The sequence below is a fragment of the Melozone crissalis genome, unplaced genomic scaffold (genome assembly GCF_028551555.1).
Source record: "Melozone crissalis strain CALT ecotype California unplaced genomic scaffold, PUWL_Pcris_2 ptg000016l_1, whole genome shotgun sequence".
NCBI lineage: Eukaryota > Metazoa > Chordata > Aves > Passeriformes > Passerellidae > Melozone > Melozone crissalis.
This window is the reverse complement of record NW_026535794.1, coordinates 19,297,517-19,320,154: the sequence shown is the minus strand read 5'-3', so window position 1 is coordinate 19,320,154 and position 22,638 is coordinate 19,297,517. Positions and strand designations below refer to the sequence as shown.

General features: G+C 39.6%; 1 protein-coding gene across 2 annotated transcripts in view; it reads left to right on the top strand.

The window, feature by feature from the left end:
- Positions 1–22,638, top strand: part of MLLT10 (MLLT10 histone lysine methyltransferase DOT1L cofactor) — a 123,884-nt gene that overhangs the window by 8,898 nt on the left and 92,348 nt on the right. For both annotated transcript variants that reach the window (XM_054273641.1, XM_054273640.1), the window contains exon 3: positions 13,342–13,396. In XM_054273641.1, coding sequence (XP_054129616.1) covers positions 13,342–13,396 — 55 coding nt within the window. The remainder of the gene's footprint in view (positions 1–13,341; positions 13,397–22,638) is intronic.

Here is a 22,638-nt window from a genome sequence, read left to right as displayed (position 1 = left end):
GTTAATAAGGAGGCTACAGGAGGGATTTCTCTGAGAAGCTGCCAGAAACATCCTGTGTCTGACAGAGCCAGTGCCTGCCCAGCTCCAAGACAGACCTGCTGCTGGCCAGGGCTGAGCCAATCAGCAACTGTGGCAGTGCCCCTGAGATAACATATTTAAGAACAGATAAAAAACCCTGCTGAACAGAAACTGCAGCTGGAGAGGGGAGTGAGAATGTGTGAGAGAGACAACTCTGCAGACACCAAGGTCGGTGAAGAAGGAGGGGGAGGAGGTGCTCCAGGTGCTGGAGCAGTGATTCCCTTGCAGCTGGTGGTGAAGACTGTGGGAAGACAGGCTGAACCCCTGCAGTCCATGGAAGCCAGCCAGGGAACAGACACCCACCTGCAGCCTGTGGAGGACCCCATGCTGGAGCAGGTAGATGCACCTGAGGAGGGTTGTGACCCCAGGGGAAGCCCATGCTAGAGCAGGCCCCTGGCAGGACTTCTGTAGAGAGAGGCCCAGGCTGGAGCAGGTTTGCTGGCAATACTTGGGACGTGTTGGGGTTCTGTACTGGAGCAATCTTCCCATGGGACTGCTCTCCAGGGAAGGGGGGACATGCTGGAGCAGCTTATGAAGAAATGGAGCCTGTGAGAAAGACTTACGTGGAGAAGTTGGTGGAGGACTGTCTCCTGTGGGAGGGACCATGCTGGAACTGGGGAAGAGTGAGGATTTCTGCCCCTGGGAAGGAAGAGGAAGCAGCATGTGATGAACTTACCACAGCCCCCATTCCTCTGTGCTGTTGGGTGAGAGGAGGTAGTGGAAGTGGGGAGTGAAGTTGAGCCTGGGAAGGATGGGGAGAAGGTATTTTAAGATTCAGTTTTTATTTTCTCGTTATCCTACTCTGACTTGCTTGGTAATAAGTTAATTTTTCCCCCAACTTGGGTTTGCTTTCCCTGTGATCTCTCTCTGTCTTCATGTTGACCTAGGAGCCATTATTTCAGTTTCTGTCCCCTGTCCTGCTGAGGAGGGGAGTGACAGTGTGTTGGTGAGCACCTGGTATCCAGCCAGGTTCAACTCACCGTGGTGTGTCTTGGTGCCACAGATGGAGCATAAGGAAGTAAGGATAAGGAGAATAATTGGGGAGGTACCAGCAAAACTTGGACTGAACAGAATTAGGGAGAAGAGCGGAATGATTGTGGAAACTTTGTGTTGTTCCGATTGTGGTGAAGGTGAAAATTTTTATTTTGTAATGCTGTTGATTGAGTGATGTATGTTTCTTGTCCATTATATATTACTTATATAAGTGAGTGTTGTTTGCTTTGCATTTCATGAGTCCAAGAAAATATTCTTTCCTGTTTTGTTGGTGTATGGAGTGAATACAGACCTAAAACCTTGTTGTATTGCAACTCGAAAGATGACAAGATTGTTTAGCATTACAGTGGCTGGTCTTCAAGGTTAGGAGTACAAGAAGTGCAGAAGGTGCTGCAGAAGTGCAGTGTACTTTCTGTGTGCTTCTCCAGCATATCAATGTGGGAGTGTAAGTGCTGCTTCTGATTGTGCTTCTTTCATGCTTTATGTTTTCTTCCTTTTTTTTTTTTTTTGTGTGTTGTATTTTTCCCTGCTTGTATGTGTACTTGTTACTTGGTTTGTAAATACACAGATGAGTTCATAAACTTATCTGAAGCCCTTTCCCGCAGCAGAGAAAAGGTCTGCTACTTTTTCTTTTGATGAGCTAGTTTACTGAAATGTCCATGTAATTTGTGCAGTAGTTTATAATTACATTGTGCAAATCATGGTTACATAGGGTATTCAGGCTTTAAAACAGTGTTGCATCACTCAAGTACTACTTGATCGAAAATTTTTTAGCGTAGATGTCAATATAACAGGTACTTCAGTAAATAGTCTAAAGGTTCTTTGGCAAAATTACTAACCAAAGTGAGGCTAGAACAAAACATTTTCCCTTACAGGAATTGCATAATCCTTATGCAGAAATGTTTTATGAATGTTTGTTTCATTGTATTCACTGGCAGAAGAAGTCTCTAAAGTAAGCAAGGAGTTCCTCAGCTTGTGAGAAGCCTTGCTTAGAATTGATGTAACATTTTATAGCTGGGAATTTTTAGGATAAAGCTTTGATGTTGCAGAAGAACACTGAAATGAACCATTGCATGTTGTATTTTCTTAATGTAGATTGAATTGGGTCAGTTGCATACTTTCAGGATGATTAAAAAAATTGAATGTTTAGTTGGACGTGCAGCCAACTGTGAGAGGCGTTTCTCATAGCCTTCTGATGCTTTATCTTGAAGATCAATGTGTGAAACTAAAACTTTATATATGTTTATAATTTGGATTTTTGCAACATCTAGCAGGACTTACTAATCTTGAGTAAATGGTGGGAGATTTATGGTTTTGGACTTCCAGAGTTGGAGTAGGCAGATCATGCTACACCCTGTGTGTCATCACTATGTTACATTGTACTATACGTTATCTCATTTCTATATATTGAGTGAAAGTATGACTAAGTATGACCTGTAGTACTTACTGAGTGGATGGTCTTTAACAATGCTGATTTGCATGTTGAGTGCTTCTAATCTTCTTGTCATATTCTACAAATTTATTATCAGTAGTAGATGTTTTTGACAGAGCTAACCAAATCTGCATATATTTTTATATGATGCCTTGATAAAAAGAACTAGGTTGAATCTCTTTAATTTATCCAGGTATAAACCCCAAAATGCTTCAGGTAGTCAGTCTGTTTTTCTTTTACCTGTCAACTGTCTGCTTTAAGAAAAAGTTCTTTCTTTCTCCTGGGACAGATGACTGAATAGAGATGGGGCAGAGATTTGGCAAATTTGTCAGCATCGAGAAATGGTTATTTGAAGATGAAGATGACTTAATTTCTTAAGTTGTCAAGTTGCAGAACATAGCACTTTGGAAGAGAAGTGCTGACAGCAGGCATTCGTTTGCTCTATTAGTGATGTCAGCCAGTTGGGGATTCTTGGATGTGGCAGGAGGTGCTTCGATTCCTGTTGGTTCTCCGTTGTGGTTTGTGAACAGTGGAGTCTGGTGTAAATCACAGTGAAACATTGCAACTTTAATTTGTCTCTTTTTGGATATTTGAAAAACTATGTAGTTAGCTCCTTGCTGACTTCTGCTTCAAATCCTGCCATGGTTGTAAGCTATCATTTATAGAGTAATTTAGTCCAAAATAGTGAAGGTGGGTATTTTGTGAGTTTATAAAGTTTCTGTAGGGTTTATAAGGTCTGAAGATACTGTAGGTTGAGAATATTGATAAAGTGTATTACTATCCCACTGTAGTTTAGAAACTGATAAAGAAGTGTGGATTTGGTTTTGTGGACAGAAGTCTCTTCTTTGACTGGGCCATGTGTTCCTAAAGCAGCTCATCCTTTTTGCTGTATTGAGCAGGGGAAAAATGAACTTCTGACTCTGGCAAGTATTACAAAGCATGGATGTTAAAATAGAAAGAAACTCTGATGGGAATTTTCACAGTACTTAATTGGTTTGAAAGGAAAAGCACAAAATCAGTAAAATATGAGAATAAAAACATTTGGTATGAATAGATAGCCTAAGTTTGGTGTGAGTAGAGGTTCAGTAATTTTCAGCAGCTGCTGGAAATGCTTGTGAGTTTTACTAGACTTTCAGGAGACTTCAAGGGCTGAGATGTTGATCTTTCCTGGTTCTTTGTATGTTGGCAGTAATGATCTTGCTTCAGTGAAGATGGCTTGAAGCAGGGAATAGGAACATGAGATGTCACTGCTGAGGGTGGGGGTAAACTGTTGCCTGCAGATGTAGATGTGGTCAGTCTGGTGCATATCCTGTTGCTGGCTCTGTTCTTGTGCTGGCTGCCTGTAAATTCTCATCTATTGATAGAATTCATGTGAGGATCTAAATTTCCAGATGAAGTGTCTTGGCAGCAGTGTACTGGTTTGCGCTAGTCTGCAAATTATCTGTGGGTTTTTCTTCTTGTTTTCTAGTCTTGCAAAAAGCTGTTCCTTTGGAGGCTTTAAGGTACTTGTTTTTCTGTAGATAGTCCCTGATTAGCTGAATTTGAGTTAGGTTTTCTAAGAACTATTGTCTAGTTGTCTGTGGTTCTTGATTTCAATTGGCACACTTTCACTGAAGTGTCTTTAGAATATGGTATCTTGTTATAGACAGAGCTGTGTTGACATTGGTTGTTTAGTGCCATATTTTTCTGAATCTAACACAAATTACCCCAAAATTTCCCAGGCTTAATTGGGGGAAAAGAGAATTTTTCTTGTCTTGAATGTTTTCATTCAGGTGTACTTGTTGTATTTCTACTTTAATTTTTTTTTTCCTATTGAAGAAAACACACTAGGGTAAGAGGAACATAGAAAGTATGAAAGGAAATTAGAAAATATAGGATTCTTTCCCCTGGAGGAAATGAAATACTAATTTCAGATCCTTTAGGGGAGAAGGAAAATAAATAACAAGAACATGTTGAGCTTAGAAGATAATTTTTCATTGAAAGAACTGAATGAACTTCAAATAGTTATGTATAGGTTAGATGAAGTATGTACAGCATTGGCATAACTGAAACTCTAGATGTGATTTTTAATAAACTTGGTGTTCAGAGCAGTTTTCTAAATAGTCTTTTTTTCTCAGAATGTTTATGTTTTTGACAGCAATAGGTATGTGTCTGCCAGCATTAAATTGTTTTGCTTTAACTAAAATAACTACCCATATCAAGATCTTTACCCTTCTAAACCAGTTTTTAAATCCATATTAAGATACTATTAGGGTATTATTATTATTATTAAGGTATTATTTGAAGTAGTAGTATTTAAGACTACCTAGCATATTTGAAGTCTGTAGGATTGGAGAAGATCATCTTACATATAATAAAGAATATTATGAGTGACTTCTACAGGTTTCTTTTTTTCTGGTAACACCCAAGAGTGAGACAAAATGTTACAGAATACTGGTGAAGGCAGGTGAAGCTGTACCACAGAAGTTGGGATACGAGTATCTGGACACATTGCAGTTGTGCTGCAAGCTTCTGCAGCTGCTGCTAAGTGGGAGTCAGGGCTGCTGAGAGCATCATGGGCTGCCACTTGGAAAGGCATCGATTAGAAACTGACCTTCTGATCAGCTGCTTTGCTTACTTTTGTAAATCTGTCCATGTGCCTTGGGAAAGTGTGTTGAGTTAGTGCATTTTGTCATGCACAGAAATACCTAGTAGTATGGCATGCTGTAAAATAGATGTATTTGAAACAAATTCAGAAGTAAAACAATGAAAGGCTTGGCAATTGACTCTTTCCTCCTAGGTTAATTTAAAAAAGTCATAAGAATTTGAAGGATTCATAGAATCATCTAATGGTTAAGGTTGGAAAAAAATTCTGTGATCGTTGAATCCAGCTGTTAACTCAGCACCACTGTATTCACCACTAAACTGTCTCTAAGTGCCACATCCACGTGCCTTTTGAACACTTCAGGGATGGTGATTTTGTCACTTCCCTGGGCAGCCTGTTCCAGTTAGCCTGATCACCTTTTCAGTGATTTTTCCTAATTCCAATCTAAGCCTCCTCTGGTGCAACTTGAGGTCATTTCCTCTTGTCCTGTCATTTGTTAGCTGGGAGAAGAGGCTGGCATTCACCTTGCTACGCCCTTTTTCAGAGAACGAAGAGATGGGGAGTTGTAGATAAGCTATTCCCAGAGCCTCCTCCAGGCTAAAAAACCCCAGCTCCCTCAGCTTCTCCTCAGCAGATTTGTGTTCCAGAGCCTTCCCCAGCTCCATTGCCTTTGTTTGGACTCTCTCCAGCACCTCAATGTCCTTCTTTGTAGTGAGGGGCCCAGAAATGGACTCAGGGTTTGAGGTGCCAGTGCTGAGTGAGGATGATCAGGGGGATGATCTCTGCCCTGGCCCTGCTGCCACTCCATTGCTGAGCCAGGCCAGGATGCCATTGGCCTCTTGGCCACCTGGGCACTCTGTGCCTCATGTTCAGCTGCTGTTGAGCAGCACCCCCAGCACCTTTCCCTCCAGGCATCTTGGCAGCCACTCTGCCCAGGCTGGAGCTGCAGGGCTTGTTGTGAGGCAGGGGCAGGAGCAGGCCCAGGCCCTTGGCCTTGTTGGGCCTCAGAGCTCTGGGCTCTCCCCATCAGCGCAGCCTGTGCAGATCCCCCTGCAGAGCCTTGCTGCCCTCCAGCAGCTCAACACTCCCAGCCAGCTCAGTGTGTCTGCAGGGCCTGAGGGTGCCCTGGATCCCCTCCTGTGGATCATTGACAGAGACATTGAACAGAGCTGTGGCAGCACTGAGCCCTGGGCAGCACTGCTGGCTGCAGTTCCATTCAGCAGCAGCCTCTGGGCCCGGCCATGCCAACAGCTTCCCACCCATGCAACAGAGCCCCAGGCAAGCCCTGAGCAGCCAGTTCCTGCAGGAGATGCTGTGGGCAATGGTGGCAAAGGCTTTCCTGAAGTCCAGGTGGGCACATCCACAGCCTTTCACCCATCCACTGAGTGAGTCATTTCGTCACAAAAGGAGATCAGGTTGGTCAATCAGGACCTGCCCATGCTGGCTGGGTCTGATTTCCTTGGTTGTTCAGCATATGCCCTGTGATGGAACTCAAGGTGATCTGCTTCATGACCTCCCCAGCAGTGAGGTCAGGATGATAGTCCTGCAATTCCCTGGGTCTTCCTTTCAGCCTTCCTTGTACATAGGTGTTTCAGTTGCTAATCTCCAGTCAACTGAGACCTCCCTGGTTAGCCAGGGCAGCTGGTAAATGTTTGAAAGTGAGTTGGCAAGCTCTTCTGCCAGCTCCCTCAGTACCCTTGGGTGGATCCCATTCAGCCCCATAGACTTGTGGCTGTCTCAGTGGCATGGCAGGTCACTGACACTTTTCCTCCTGGATTGTGGGGACTCCATTCTGTTCTCTGCTTCTGTCTTCCAGCTCATGTTTTCACTAAAATATGAACTAAAATTGCAACAAGTGGATTTAACCATTCTTCTGTTTGTTTAATGGTTAACAAGAGCAGCAAAATAAAATGTTTTGTCTGATAACTTTTAACTCCTGTTGATGAAAAAAATTGGAAGAGGTCGAGTGTCGGATTTTAAGAACTGTTATGTTGATTGTATGTAACTCGCTATTTTTGTCGTTTGTAACTTCATGGGTCATGTGTTGCAATCTCATGGAGTTGTTTCTTTCAGTTAAACACTGTTGGGGTTTGGGGTTTTTGTTTTATTTTTTCTGTTGTCAAGCAGTATGAAACAGTAATTCTGTGATCAAAATGTACTTTGGAGAATAAAAATGGTTCTGGTAGTGTGTCATGCTGGGTATATGCACCTTGCCAGGGAATTCAAGCTTCCAAACACACCATTTTGCATATGTGGCTGATGCCTGTTGAAAATTTTGAAATACATGAATGTCAGGGAAATATCAAAACAAAATTGAGCAAGAAATCTGCCTGCATTACTACCAACATAAAATAGGTCTGTTTCAAGTCTATGCTTTCTTTCCTTCTGTCCTTCCTTCCGTCCTTTTTAAAGTAAGGCCTTCAGTTGGACTTCCACTCTGATTTGTAGCCAGTGTAGATAATGCCACCTCCCAGATAAGGTATTTATACCCTTTATATCCTTTCCTGACCACCTGTCTGTGTTCCTGTTACATTTGTTATCTGACACTGGTTGTGTAGCCTCATGGAAAGGTGGCTCAAAGCAATGATCTGACTGAAAAAAAAATATTATTTTTATGTTGCTGGCTAGGATTTCCATATAGTCAATTGGATGCTTTTCCCAGAGTAGGGAAGACAGTAGAAAGGACACAGCAGGGGATGGTCAGTGATGTTCTTCTGGCAGTGCAGTGCAATTATGCTACCTTAAAGTGAGCCTGTAGTAAAGTCAGCTGGAACTGCAGCTTGGTGTCTTGGCTGGCTTTAAGGAACTGTGGTCTGTTTAATCTGCTGTAGATCTTGTGTTATTTAGGTTAACAGGTCACATTGAAAGAAACGTTTTATTGCCTCATTGCAATGCTGGGAATTCAGTCCTGCAGGATTTTACTTGGTTGACAGTCATTATTCAGGTGAATGGTTCCAATGGCCTAGCTTGGGCCACAATTCAGTAAATTACGTGCACAAGAATTCTTTGACCTTTGTTTCTTATAACAAGAGACAGCATATAATGGGTGTCTGCAGATGATGCTTTATGAATGTGCTCCAAATTTTCAGAACCCTGAGGCAAGAGCAATGTTATATTCCTATTACTATTTTTCTTCTCTCCTGCATGTATAGTCTTGTCCCTGTCTCTCTTTTATCTTCTCTATTTACTGTTGCCTTTTTCTCTTTCCCTTAATTTCAACATGAATAAGGTAGTCTCTTGGATTGAACCAGTTTCTCTATGCCTTTCCAGTTGAAAAATTGGTAAGAGCTAGGTGTACCAAAAAGACTTGAAAAATGATACTTGTATTATGTTACCTAATGCTGGTTAAGGTAGCTCTTAGTCCTGGTTAAAATGGAAAGGCATATTTATTTAGAATAGAGGAAGAACACTTTATACCACAATGCTGTGGAGCCAAGTTGGACTGTAACTGATTCAGTATGGGAAGCTGGAATTATTTAGCTCCTTGTTTTACTTTGGCCTTCCATTCTTGCAACTTTTTTTTGATGGCTATCTTTAGTGGACACCTCTGTGTGTGTTGTTTTTTTTTTTTTTAATTATTTCAGTTTTTTATTTCTTCTTGGTTATTTTTCCTTTTTTAATTATGTTGAGGGGATAAAAAGTTTCTTTTTCTGCATGGATCTTGCATGCTTCTGATTTTAGTTCTCTGCTGGGTGATGTTTTAAAGACTGGACTCCTCAGGAGGCAGTCGGTTTTTCATCAGACCCAGGCAATCTCAGTTTGCCTGAATGCTAAGGGATAGGATCAGTCTTTGTTTACTTAATTAAGTTGCTGTTTATGTAGCTCAGAAGTGAGTTGTGACAGTCACGCTGTCAGACTCTTCCAGCTCCACAGCTCTGAGATTGCTTTCACTTTAGTCCTCTACAGGAGACCTCATAGTCTAAAGCCATTCCTGCTGGGAGTTCACCCCAATTCTGCATGGACAGAACTTAGTCTCCATGAACTTAGTCTCTTCCACTGAAGAGCTGCAAAAATGAGATGTCCTTACACTCTCTAAGGACAGGAAGGAAAAGGAAGATGTCATTTTCTACAACTTCATTGTGTTCTTTCAGCCAGTATTTGTCTCTTCACTCTCTTCAGATCTAATTCAGCTGCCTGTACCTACAGCACCACGTGTGCTGCTGCACCTCCCTGTGTTGGACAGGTGCCCTTTAGCACACCAAAGGACATGGTTATTCTCTAGGGTCACAGTCAGCCTCTGTAGTGTTCACATTTGTGCTGCTTAACCTGATGATGTTTGTCTGAATTGTTGATCAGTCGTAGCAGCTTGCCTTATTTGTGCTGTGGTGTCTGTAGATGTTGTATCTGCCCTGCTACCTACTCCCCCTGCCCTGCCCAGCTGGCTTAGAAGTTCCCCACAGTGTTTCTGAATGCTCAGACAATAAGTCTGTGTCAGAAATCTTTGCCAGAGAAAAGACTTAGAACACAAAACTGGAGGAAAGAGCCGTGTCATGGTCTGTGTGCTCAGGTATTAGAGACCGTCTGTATGGATCATCAGATTGTTCCATATACTGTGTTGCATCATCAACATGCATGATAAAAGGATCAAAATATTATTCCATCCATTTTAGAGCTAGTAATAAAGTGTTATTTAAAGAAAAAAAATTTCTCTGCTAGTTACTTGCCTCATGGCATGAGATTCACTGTTTCCCACCTGGCAGAGCTCCTGGTTTTACTACGTGGTGTGTATTGAAACTTGGCAGAGCAGAAATGGTGACGGAATCTGAGCGTGTGGAAGACTGGGAAGGAGTTAGATTCCTAATGCAGAGAGAGGCAACAGAAGGGCTTGGGGAGCAATGTGCTCTGTTAGCTTACTGGGGTGCTACCTTATTGCAGATTGTAGCCCGATCTCATGGCCCCAGAAGTGCTCTGTGTCATCGAAGTGCAAATATCTCTGCAGAGCTGCCAGTTCTCAGTACCATGAGAGATGAGTGTGATTCTGCACTCAGGTTTTGCACTGCAGTTTTCTTCCACTGTCAAAGCTTCCACCTCCACTTCAGTTTTCTGTCTTGCATCTTCTCTGACTGGTTGCAGCCAGGACTGCAGAGGATTAATGAGGGACCTGAGTCCTTGCAGACCAAAACAAATGTCTCATCCGGTGAAGCTGATGAGACTGTGAATGGAGCATGCTTAACTCTTTGGCATAAAGGACTGGCTCAAGTCATTGCATCTTAGTGCCCTGTGATCATTTTGATTTATTTTGTGGTAAAGTTTGCACAAGAAGCTTGATAATTCTTTAATTACTGGTGCTGCAGTGCTGTGGCTCCCTGCCTTCAGTTTTGCTGATACAGCTGTTTGTGGAATTGTACTTAAATTGCAGCACTGATATGAAATGAATTTAAAAGGTTAAAAAGTTTATTTCATTCTATTTCACTGATCTGTTCTAAGGGGCAGCCCAGCAGATAGTTGTGTCAGTAGCTGAGGGAGTGGTGGAGGGAGAAGTTAATGAGGGGGAGGTAAAGGGAAGAAGAGAACCTCCTAAACTGGTTTTGCCACTACTGAAAATGTTTGTCAGACTTCCATAGGCTTGCAGAGGTGGGGCAAGGCAGAATCTGTTAACAGCTTCTCTTCTCTCAGTTACATTATCTCCTCTCATTGGCTTTAAGCTGCGAGCTTGCAGCTTTGGACTGGGAGCCAACTTTATTGCACTGTGACCATCAATGCATACCAGGCTTCTTTCTTAGGAATCTAGCTCAGTGTATGAGAAATTTGCTGAAATGAAACTGTTGCTACTGTGTGTCTCTCAGCACTTCAGTATATAATATTTTGAGAGGTGTTAAGATACAGCTCACAAATATACTGAATATGTAGGATTTTGTTTAAAATTAACTGATCTGTGTCTCGACTAAAAAAAAAAGTAATGATGGAAGTCTGCAGGCAACTTGCAGAATGATTAAGAGGTTTTCAGCCACTTTTTAATCTAAATTTCACCACAGACTTAATGCTGGCTTTCAATAAATTGCTGATCATTTTTGTGAGTGTGTGAGAGAGATGAGTGAAGCAAAAGACAAAAGGCTACAATCCTAAAGATTCTTCTTTCTATGTGCAGCTCTCTGTACCAGTGCACTGAGAAAACATAAGGTTTTTTTTCTATTTTATCCTCTATGAAAGCCTCTTTGCTCTAATATAAATTTTTTTACAGGTTAAGAAAGATAGTATTACAAATTTCTTACAGGTTAAGACAGTCCTCAAGATATACTTTAGCCATATGAATTTCAGGAATGGAATTTCTAGTTCCTCCAATAAGTTTGCACAATCTGTTTCTGAGGCACTGCTAGCATCATAGGCTCCTTTATCTGCTGTCTTGTCAGTTAGCTGGTAATGGAAAATAGCTCTGTTCAGGGAACAGTGAGAACAGGTGTCCCACTATCTTTGAAGGATACGGTGTTAAGTTTGCATCTGATGATCTTGATTTGCTTAAGATTATTAGGTTTCTATGCTCTGAGTTGTCCCTAATCTGGAAATATTTAAAGGTTATAATATGGTGATTCCTAGGTTTAGGATCCCCTATAGTGGTGTTCCTGTGCTTGTGATGTGGAGCACTTGGAGTGTGGGTCAAATCTAGTAATTTCTGTCATCTCTGGTTTGGAATTGATTTGCATGCTCTAGGACATGAAGGTAAACTTGATGTTAGGAACTTGATAGGAGGCAGTGATAGCAGAAAAACTGTTCTGTTGTGATCCTGGTGTATGTTGGAAGAATATTACATCATAGATGACTTGGACCCAGGACTGGAAGGGACACTAACCAAGTTTGCAAGTGATACAAAACTGGCAGGAACTGTTGAATCCCTTGGAGTCAGGGAGGCCCTGCAGAGAGAATTTAATAAATTAGAGGACTGGGCAGTCAATGACACTATGAAGTTTAAGAAGGGTAAATGCCAGACTATGCACCTGGGATGGGGCAGCCCTGGATGTGCAGACAGACTGGGGAATGAGAGGCTGGAGAGCAGAGCCATGGAAAGGGACCTGGGGATCCTGGTCCATGGCAAGCTGAACCTGAGCCAGCAGTGCCCTGGCAGCCAGGAGGGCCAACCCTGTCCTGGGGGGCATCAGGGACAGCATGGCCAGCAGGGCAAGGGAGGGATTGTCCTGCTCTGCTCTGCTCTGGGGCGGCCTCACCCTGAGTGCTGGGGGCACTTCTGGGTGCCACAATATAAAAACGAGATTTAACTGTTAGAGTGTCCAAAGGAGGGCCATGAGGATGGTGAAGGACATTGAGGGGAAGCCGTGTGAGGAGCAGCAGAGGTCTCTTGGGTTGTTCACCTTGGGGGAGACTAAGGGAAAACATCATTGGAGTCTACAACTTCCTCATGAGGGGAAGAGAAGGATCAGACACTGATCTCTTCCTTGTGGTGACCAGTGACAGGACCTGAGGGAATGGCCTGAGGTTGTGTCAGGGGAGGTTTAGGTTGGATATTAGATAAATGTTCTTCACCCTGAGTGTGATTGTGCACGTAGCAGGCTCCCCAAGGAAGTGGTCACAGCTCCAGGAGCGCTGACAGTTCCAGAAGTGTTTGGACAATACTCTCAGGCACATTGGGGTGACTCTTGGGGTGGTGATGTGCAGGGTTAGGAGTTGGGCCTTGATGAACCTTGTGGGTCCCTTGCAACTCAGCTTATTCTGTCATTTTGTGATGAAACTGCTTATTTCTACACGTGTAGTTTTGCTACAGTTGTCAGCTTCTGACCTCCTTTTTCTGAGACAGAAAGTGTGGTTGGTTTTTGTCTCTCAGGATAAGTGGCAGCCAGCAGAGACTGTAGCCAGCCATAGCTATGTGCACCTGTGCTGGTCATACCCACAGCACTTCTTCATGATTGACCGTCTTGGTCAATACAGAGAGCCTAGGACAAGGAAATACAGTAAGGACTTTTGGACTTTGTCCAGGCTTCTTGGCATTTAAGTCCACCCTGTGCTGTAGTTTTTGGAGGCTTCTCTTCAGAATTCCCGGGTGTGAAACCCAGGAAGAAAATTGGAGGTGGAACTGCAAGTAGCTTTAATGTGTGTCATAGTTTGAAGATCTTGAGGAGAAAGCTTTATTTTTCACAAAATAATATTAATATTCAAGTAAAGGTTAAGGGAAAACACACCCATTCACTTGTAAAGAATGGTTGCTTCCTTAATATCAGATAACAGTTTTAATGTGTGTGGTTTCTTTTTCAATGCTTCTGTGATCATTCCATTTTTTTATTTTACTTTTGCTTTTTTTTCCTAGAGATGTGAATTATGCCCTCATAAGGATGGTGCTTTAAAGAGAACAGATAATGGGGGTAAGTTTTATTCTTGCTTTTTGTGAACTCTCTTATTTTGTATGAGGGAAATAAGTCTGTGGAAAAAAATTATAGGGATCCTAAACATAAAAGAAAACACTGACTGCTTGGGAAAGAGATAACTGTTTTAGAGTAACCCTTATTTGTCCACTTCAGTTTCAATTTACTTTGAGGACATCTATCATTATTCTTGGTTTCATTTTTAGGAAAAAAGTTACAATAGAAAAACTGCATTTTAACATAAGATTTAATGGGTAAAATGGATGAATTTTATGTGTATTTAGTTGGAGCCTGAGCATTACAGAAAGCTGTTGAAAGTGCACCATTCATGGAGGAAAGTGGAATTTTTATGTCTATAGCCCAGACTGAATGCACCAGTGCATTTTCAAAGGTTGACTCTTTCATGCCTGATTTACTAATAGGTTCTGTAACAAAGAAGTTAGAGCTGGAAAGTTGCAGTAGTGATTACCTCTGCCTTGCATCTTTCTAATTTCACTGTTCAGGTTATCATCAGTTCTGCTCCTGCTGAGTAGAACTGCTAGAGAAAGTCTCCACTGAATATCCTGGCTTGATTATATTTATACTAATAGCTGGGTGATATGAGTGTAAAATTTCAATTAACTTTTGAATCACTTTTGGAATGCTGCCTTCTCTCTCTGGTAGATACTTCTAAATTCCCATCCATTATCTATCTGTAAATAGCCTGGTCATTTTGATACTGAGCCTTTTCTCTTGTGAGAGGAGAAAGTATGATCTGTATTCTGGAATTCACTTGGACAGTCTATGGAAATTGTATTCTGCAGATTCTATGCTGTGTACATGATATTCTATCTAATTTGTGTCTAAACATAGTGTTGATGCAGCTTTGCTATTTCTGTTGCAGTTGAGTTGCAGGAACACAGGGCCTGCACATGTTTGTGCTGATCTATCGTTTCCCTTGTATACCTGTGACTGCTCTGTTCATACATATATACATATATACATATATACATATATATATATATATATGTGCTCTAGGTTTACCATTTTAGTGTCAACTGACTCAAACACATCACTCAGCTTAATACCCAGTACTTAAGTCTTATTCCTCTTCTTTATTATTCCTCTCATGTCAATACATGCAATGTTGAATTAATTTCTTTAGAAATGGCAGCTGGACACTTTATTTTTAGGAAATAGTAACAAGAAAGCCTCAAACGTCTTGAAATATACAGGAAAATTTGTGAAGTAGCTGAAGTGTGTTCTGGTTTTATACTTCAAGTAGTATTTGGGAATGCTTTGCTATTATGCTGTGGTGGTCTTGAAACTTTTTCTTAGCATGAAGTCTTGAGAACTTACTTTGATAGTGTGCATCAAAGATGTGAGCATCCTATTCATTGTAATTATAAGTTCTTGTCTGAAAGTGAATTACTCTATAGGATTGAAATGCTTTAAGTTTCAATGGAAAGATATAACACTGTACTATAATTTTAATACCCAAGTGTTTTCATCAGTGAAAACTTCATACTGAATATTTCATAGCTGAGAGGCATAGTAATTTATTTTTTCTACTGAAAACACCCAGCCTCTGTAACAGATCTTGTCCATGGTGTTGAAAATAGCAAATTCTACTTTGTGGACCAAATGTTTTTTAAATAATAGCTTTATGGAAGGATGTGCACCTTGGAAAACACTTTGATTGGTGTTGCATTTCAGAAATCTGCATTCTTACCTGAAATTTTCCTTTCATAGAGTAGCCTAACGAGATTTTACCAGAAGATTTTTAGACTTAAAGAAATACTGTTGAAGATCAGATAATGGGCTTGCCAGTTGAAGTAGTGTTTTCAGTAGGTTAATACTTAATTTTTTAAAATGCTGTTACACTTTTTGTTGCCAAGCAGATCATAAAAAGATGCAGGTATTTGAGAAGAAACTTGAAAACAAGCATTTCTGGTAAAACCTTGTAAGGATCTAGCTTTATAAACTTGTAATTATGCAGTCTTTCTCAAAGTATATAGATAATTAAATGGTCTTAGCTTTTCAGAACAAGAGAAGAAATTGCTGATTTTAAGTCAGTGATAGAAGGTTTTTCTTCTTTCTGCCTTCTGGCAACAAGTAACTTCATTTTTTTCTTGTAGCCAGAAAAAAATAGTGTACTTTTTGTTTTGAGTATGCAGATTGCTTAGCCCATAGATGGCCTGCTGCTCTTGTAGGTTTTTTTTAGGAGTCTTCTGGATATTTGTTTTATAATAAGGTGAAGGACTGTGTTTTGGGCATTGAAGGTACCGTATTTTCTTTTATGTTTGGAAGATTAATGGGCTACTGAGCTTTTACTGTAGCGTTCTGTGATTTTCATAACCTGCAGTAAGAAGCTGTTACTGCAGTGAGAGTCCTTGCTATACATTGTTTCCTCCTCCTTTGTGATGGTACTTGTTTTTAAAACTTTTCCTTTTTTTCTGCCCTGCATTCCTTTTCAGCTGCATGCAAACTTCCCTGACCCAGCTGCCCATGCTGATGCTGATAGGAGGAATGGCCAGGAGGGTTCTTTTAGCAGCAACCTGTATCTGATCTGTCTGAAGTCAGCTGCACAACTGTAACTGAAGGCAGCCTAATCTCAGGGCTCTTCTGTAACAGTGTTGTCTTGCCCTTAAGATCTCTGAGGCACTACATGTATGGCAGTAGTCTGTAGGGAATCAAACTTGTGTTGTTTAGAAGTATTATTAACTGACTATAAGTATAATGAATTTGCTATAGATTTTGGTAGCATATGGTGTGGTTGTGTTGGTATTTTGTGAGTTTTTTGTCCCTCTCTCCCACCTCTCCACACAGTGCGAAGTTCCTTTATGTGCATTCTTCCTCCTGCTGCCCCTCCTTTTACTGGCCTGTTGCTGCTTACCTGACCTTTTAGAGATCACCATTTTTTTTAGATTTTTTTTATATTTCTGTTTGGAGTTTGCCTCTGCCTTAAGTTGTGCTTATCAGGTGGGTCCTCTAGTGTCATCTATGGCAAATACAGAATTACAGTTTTCAGTGATTTCTGAAATGCAGCATTATTGGACCAGTACTGTCAAGGATTTTACAGAGAACTTAAAGGTGACAGCTTGAGATAGGAATAGGAGAGGAACATATCATGGAGGCCAAACAACATTTATCCTGCTTTCTTTGACTTTATGAACTAGATTCTTGAGAAGGGTCTTCTGTGCCTTCTCAGAATAGCTTCCTAGCCTACAAGCATTTATGCTTTGGGACTTCTTGCTCCAGACATGGTATTTTTGTATTTGATGGAAGATGAGTCCATCACACTATTGAAGTGTTCCCTTCTGTATAAAGTATAAGTTTAGTGTCCATGTGTGGCAAGGCTGATCAGTATGATGTGTCCATGAGTTTCTTTTGAACCTGTTACCTCATGGTTTTATTTGATCAAATTTGATATTTGGTATTTGCAGACTGGGATGGCAAGGGTCAGTTATTCTGTGCTCGCCTTTCCAATACCTCTTACCATAACCTTTCTGGGTTTACTGGAGAGTACACAGATGACTGCCTGTTCTTGGTGGCTACTGGGGCTATAATCAGAACCTGAAGTGATCCCAAAAAGATAATTGAGTCTGGATTTGTGTGGGATATGTCCCAGTCTGCTTCAGTGTCCCTCCTGTGCTTTCCATTGTCAGAGACTTTAAGTGACCTTGGGCAGGAGCAGCTAAGGTCAGTTTGCACGTGCTTGTTCAGTCTCTGCACTGTGTGAAAATGGCCATTCTGCTCCTGAAATACACAGATCCTAGAAACAATACTCTTAGATTTAACTGAGTAATCTAATAGATTTAGGAGTCTGGACTAGTATCTGAGGTGTGGCTTATCTGTCAGTGGGTTTATCTGTCCTAAGGATTGTTAAGAGTTGACTGTGTTTAGTTATACATTTGATTTAATTAAGTTTTAAGAGTAATAGGACATTGCATAGTTATGAGCAGGATGTTTGTCAGAAATTTTAGGAATTAGCTTTGAATAAGTTTTATACTTTGTTTGCCTAATACCTATGACTGTCTTAGGGCTATGGTTAAGTTTTGTGAACAAAAAAATAATCCTTCCTGCATATGGACTTTGTTTTTACATAAACATGAGGATTTTTCCTGTGTTCAGAGACTGGAATTATATAAACTCTGTTAGGCTATTACCTCTTTTTTTTAAAAATTTTTATTTATTCTTTCCTTATTGATACTAAAAGTAGAAAAGAAAGATTGGATTGAAAAAGCAGCTTTTCTTTCTGAATATATTTGTTGACAGAATTCCTTGATGAATTTGGTTTTCATGTTCATGTTGTGGTTTTAAACATGACTAAATATAAAAGTTTTTTAAAATGAGAAAACCTGATGTGTATATGAGTTGCTTATTGATTTGCTGTCTTACATGTAAGAAGGCTATTGAAAGATTAATTTTCCTTTAGCTTGGTGGATTGGTAAGTGGATTAGTAGTTGGATAAAATATAAACACATTTTTTGAAAAACAGAGATGTAACAAGTGAGCATTTGTTTGAAAACGCTTGAGAACTGTTGGCATTTGACAGTTTTGGGCCTTTCAGTTCAGTAATATTTCCTAAACTGTTGCAGTAATTTCCTTTGGATTTTTGACACTCAGTGAGGAGGAAATAAAACCATGACCATTTGGACTGATTACAGCTTTTTGAATCCCAGTTCTTTTATCTTCTCATAGTACTGAGTATGCATTCTGTTTTCTAAGCAAATTGTTCACTTCTATCTAATGTAGTGCATCTCACATTTAAATCGTTTTCTTGCAGTAATCTTTTTCCACAATTTTCTGCAAGCTTAAAAGGTTTCATTTTGCTATACAAGTTGTTACTTTGAAATCTGATTCCAGTGGATGATGATCAGGAATGCTGTGTAACAGCATTCTTTGTATGATTTTTCACCAAGACTTCTTTCATGCAGCTGCTTGGGGAAAGGCCAGCGAACAACGTGGTGGTTTTATGTCATGGTCCAGACCCTCTTCCCACCCTTTCGCTTAGTGGCAGGATCTCCCAAGTCTATAAAAACATTATATGCTAGGCTTTCCTGTTGCTGTTGTTATTATCAGAATCTCAGTGTCTGGTTTACTGTTCTGATGAGTTTTCTTGGTGTTAATGTCTAAGAACGTGGATGGTATAATGTTATATGTACACACTGAGATGTATGCATTTTGCAAGTGCTTACCTACAAATGTTCTGGCCTTTTTGAGCAGATTTACAACAGTGTGTGTATTTTTTTTTTTACTGGAAAAGAGAAAAAAGATAATAAATTTAAAATACTGCATTAATAGAAATTAATGTATTACCATATAAAGTATTGTGTATTTATGATTTATATTACTGATAATCAGAGTGTATATGTAGAAACTTTTTAAATAGAGTTTTAGGTGCTTAATTACGTATTTCTTCCTTTTGTTGTATGAAAGGATTTCTTGAGAGAGGTGGAAGAAACTCAATAATTCCATAGCATGCCAGATAAAATTATTAAAGCTATTAGCTTACTCAGTGGACCAATGTAATTTCATCTGTAGCTGTTTTGAAAACAAACTATTTGTTGTGCTGCAGAGTGATGATTTGAAACAAATAAATTCTTTACTTGAGGTTCAGATTTTTCTAAATGGAGTATTTTGTGAAATTCAGTAGTAGGACTTTGTAGGATGAAGCCTTTTTCTTCATAGACAAATAGTATTTATTTTACCTTTTAAACAAATTGTCCATTCTATACCAGTGGGGAGGTCGGCTACCAACCACAACAGTGAGAGCTGTAGTGGTTAGTGTGGCACCTTCTTTTTACCCCTCTTCAAAGAGTGGATCAAACAATATAATATGAATAATACTGTGTTAACTATAGCAAACTCTAAATCTTTATTCAATAGAATAAGGAAAAGACAGTAACTTCAGCTGACAGATTTCTTATCTGCAAGTTTTCTTGTTTTAACAGGAAAGGAAGAGCAGGGTTAAAAATACATGGAATGTCTTAATGAGGAGACAACTAAAAGTTTAAAATAGTGCTTAATCTTGCCCTTTGGCAAAGAGTAACAGTAATGGTCTTAAGTACATGTTTGAAAGGTGAATCCAGCAGAGTTGGATAGAGCTCAGCCTTTGGGTCAGTCAGCAGATCTGATAGTTGTGGAAATGGAGGGTGCAATTTCATGTAATCTAGGACAGCTATTGACCTCTGCTGAAAGGAGGGGTCTGTGGTTTTCCCCTGACTGGTGTTTCTGCGCTGATGGTTTTGTGTGTGATAATCATGTGACCTCAGGATTGCTTCAAACCATTGACTCATCTTGCTCAAAGGTAAACTATTAAGTTTCCCACAAATTTAGTAATGAGATGAATGAAAGAAATTATTTGCCCTGCTACACAGCAAACTCATACTGCAAGGAGAGGACAAGGATGTACAGTTAAAAGTGAACAGTAAGGTGAGATCCTGCTTTTCAGTGACAGTCTACAGCTGAAATGGATTGAGGTATATCCTAATTATCCTAATTGACAACTTAAAGCAACCCCCATAAGAAACTAACATTCCAATAAAGATTTTTTCATTTTTTCCATGCTAGGATAATACATACATTCTCTTGGTTTGGGTGTGAGCTGTAGTTACAAACAAAGTCAGATTTCTTTAATGAAATGTAATGGACTCTTTAGGAACTTCGAATGCATAAACAAATTTTGCTCTGACATTGCTGCATGGTTTGGGGACAGTGATAATATCCCAGAGCTCTTGTGCTACCAGGCTGGTCCTGTGGCTGGAGTTGAGTGTGGCTTCACAACTCTGGTCTCTACAGTGCCTTAGTGCTCTGCTGCACAGCTTCAGCACTGACTGAGGCTCGTAGTGGAGTCCCTGCTTTGTGCCTCTTAGTTCACCAGCTAGATGTGGGCTTCCCTTGCTGTGGATGGTAGCATGGATTATATTTTTGTTGCTGTTATTTTATTGTGAAGTCAAAGATGATGAAAACAAGGCTTGAAAACTTGCACAGGAAGGCAGTTTAAAAGTACTATGAGTTTATTTATGAGGAAGGTGCTTGTGAATCAAATTTTGGGCAATTAAGTAGTAGTTGTAAAGGCAAAAATTTAGTTAGATGAGTAACATACTGTATACATGAGTAACATACTGTATTATTTATCTTCCTGGGTTTTCTTTGTTAATTTGCTTTGGTAGAGTTTACTTCTAATTATAGAGCTCTTTGTTGGCAACAGTCTTGTGTTTGCTGATGGTAGAATTGCCAGGAATTACTTTTCTCTGTCACATTGGGATAACAGCTCAACTGTTTATTTTCAGCTAGGGGTCTGAAGTCTGAGCTTTGTTACTCTGAACGTTAGTGAACAATATATATTACAATTCTGCCTGCTCAGTATGTACTGCTAGGTTTGCACTGAGTTAAAAATCAGTAGGGCACAAGAAATAAAAATCTGAGTGATGATTGGTAACATTTGGATAGATTCTGTGGTGGTAATGAAACATCTTGTGAACCAGAATGAAATGTAAAAAGTGGCGAAACTCAATAGTGTGTCTTCCTGAGAAAAATCAAAGTAAAAATGCATTTAAGTGAAATGCTGCAAGTCTCATATGTTGTATTTAAACTTTGAAGACTTTTCAGCATGACTTTCAGTTTTTGATATTGGAAAAAATTGGTTTCATTAGTGTTATCAAAGAATATCTCAGAGTTTCTTTATATGTGGTTTTTTATGTTGTTTGAAAGTTGGCAGAATTTTTTCCTAAGATATTTCCAAAGGAAAATGCCTTAGTTATATTTGTGTGATGTTTTCTTAGAAAGCACCCTGGATTTTTTTGTAAACGGTAAGCAACATTTCCCAAAGTTACTGATCTTGAAAATGCAGTTGAAGTAAGTATTTTTAACTTTGTCTATCACCAATAAATAAAAATTAAAAACTATGTTTTACAGTTTCTGGATGGAGACACTGATTATTGTAGAATATTGGGTTTTTTGGAAGCAAAAGAGGCAGCGAATGTGTCAGCCCTGTTGTAGCCTGAGGGTATTTCTTCAGCAGTTTCAGAGAAAACAATTCTAGTAAGAGTGCACAGAAACAGGCAAACTCGATGGCTAATTTGAATCCTTATGCTGTGTTTCTTAGTCTTTCTAGTTTAAAAACAAGAAATGAAATTCATTTTAAAGTAAGCAAGACAACCAATATTATCTGGTAAGAATACTATTATTGAGAAGGCACATATGTCAAAAGGCCACAGTTTCAAAGATTGAAAAAGAAATAAAATAACAAAAGTCTGAATATAAGGGAAAATTTTAACAACATTTTGCAAACTGACAGTATCTCTATTTGCAACAACATGTGTCCTGCCCTTTCTTCCAGTTAAAGTTGTCCTTAAAGTGAGATGAAACCAAAAGTAAATTGGGTATAAGGAGTTCAGTGGGGATAGTAAGAGTTTGTTAGCAGTTACTGCAAGTTTCATAAGTAAAATTAAAAAAGCAAGTAATAGTCTGTGGCCATTTGTCTGGATTCACATCATGCACAACTGAAGTGAATGGAAGCTTATAATTGATTTAAAGAGTAAATTATATCGTTTATGGGGATGGGTTTAATGAACACATTTGGAACAAAAGTGATCTCAAAAATCTCCTGAGTTCCTGGCTAAATTTGGAAAACAGTTAAGAAAAAATAGGAATATCTTGCTGTTATTTCTGTGCAATGTTTGGGTGAAGAGGAAAGCTGATAAAATAGTTTCAGTTGCAACAGAAATCAGGGAGAATGTTTTGAATGTTTTTGTATGTTGTATGTGTATGTGTTTAACAGTGCTGTTGGAGTTTTTATTTTATAATCTAAAACATGGGTATACAATGGTATTTTTCCTACTTATACATTGGTAAAGCTTAAAAGGATTGGTATAATATAATATTTTCCTACTTATACATTGGTAAACCTTAAAAGGTGTATAGTTGCTGATGAACTTTTAATTGCCCTAGAATAATGTATGTAATAAGTAATTTGAATAGGAACTTTATAGTGCAAACTTTATGGCTTAGATGGAGTAAATGGAAAAATATGTATTTTAAGGTAGTCTTAAATACCACACATCCTTTTAAATGCTTACTTCTCATATAGGTTTCTATGTACAGTTTGGATTGGTGTCTTTAGAATGTTTCTTTGTCCCTGCAGACAAAGAAAGCAGTTATCATCCAGTAGAAAACAGTAGACAAAAGCATTCAACTTCGAACGTGGCAGTAGGTCCTTTATTCTGCTGGGGCTCTGAGCCCTGTGCTCAGCCTGA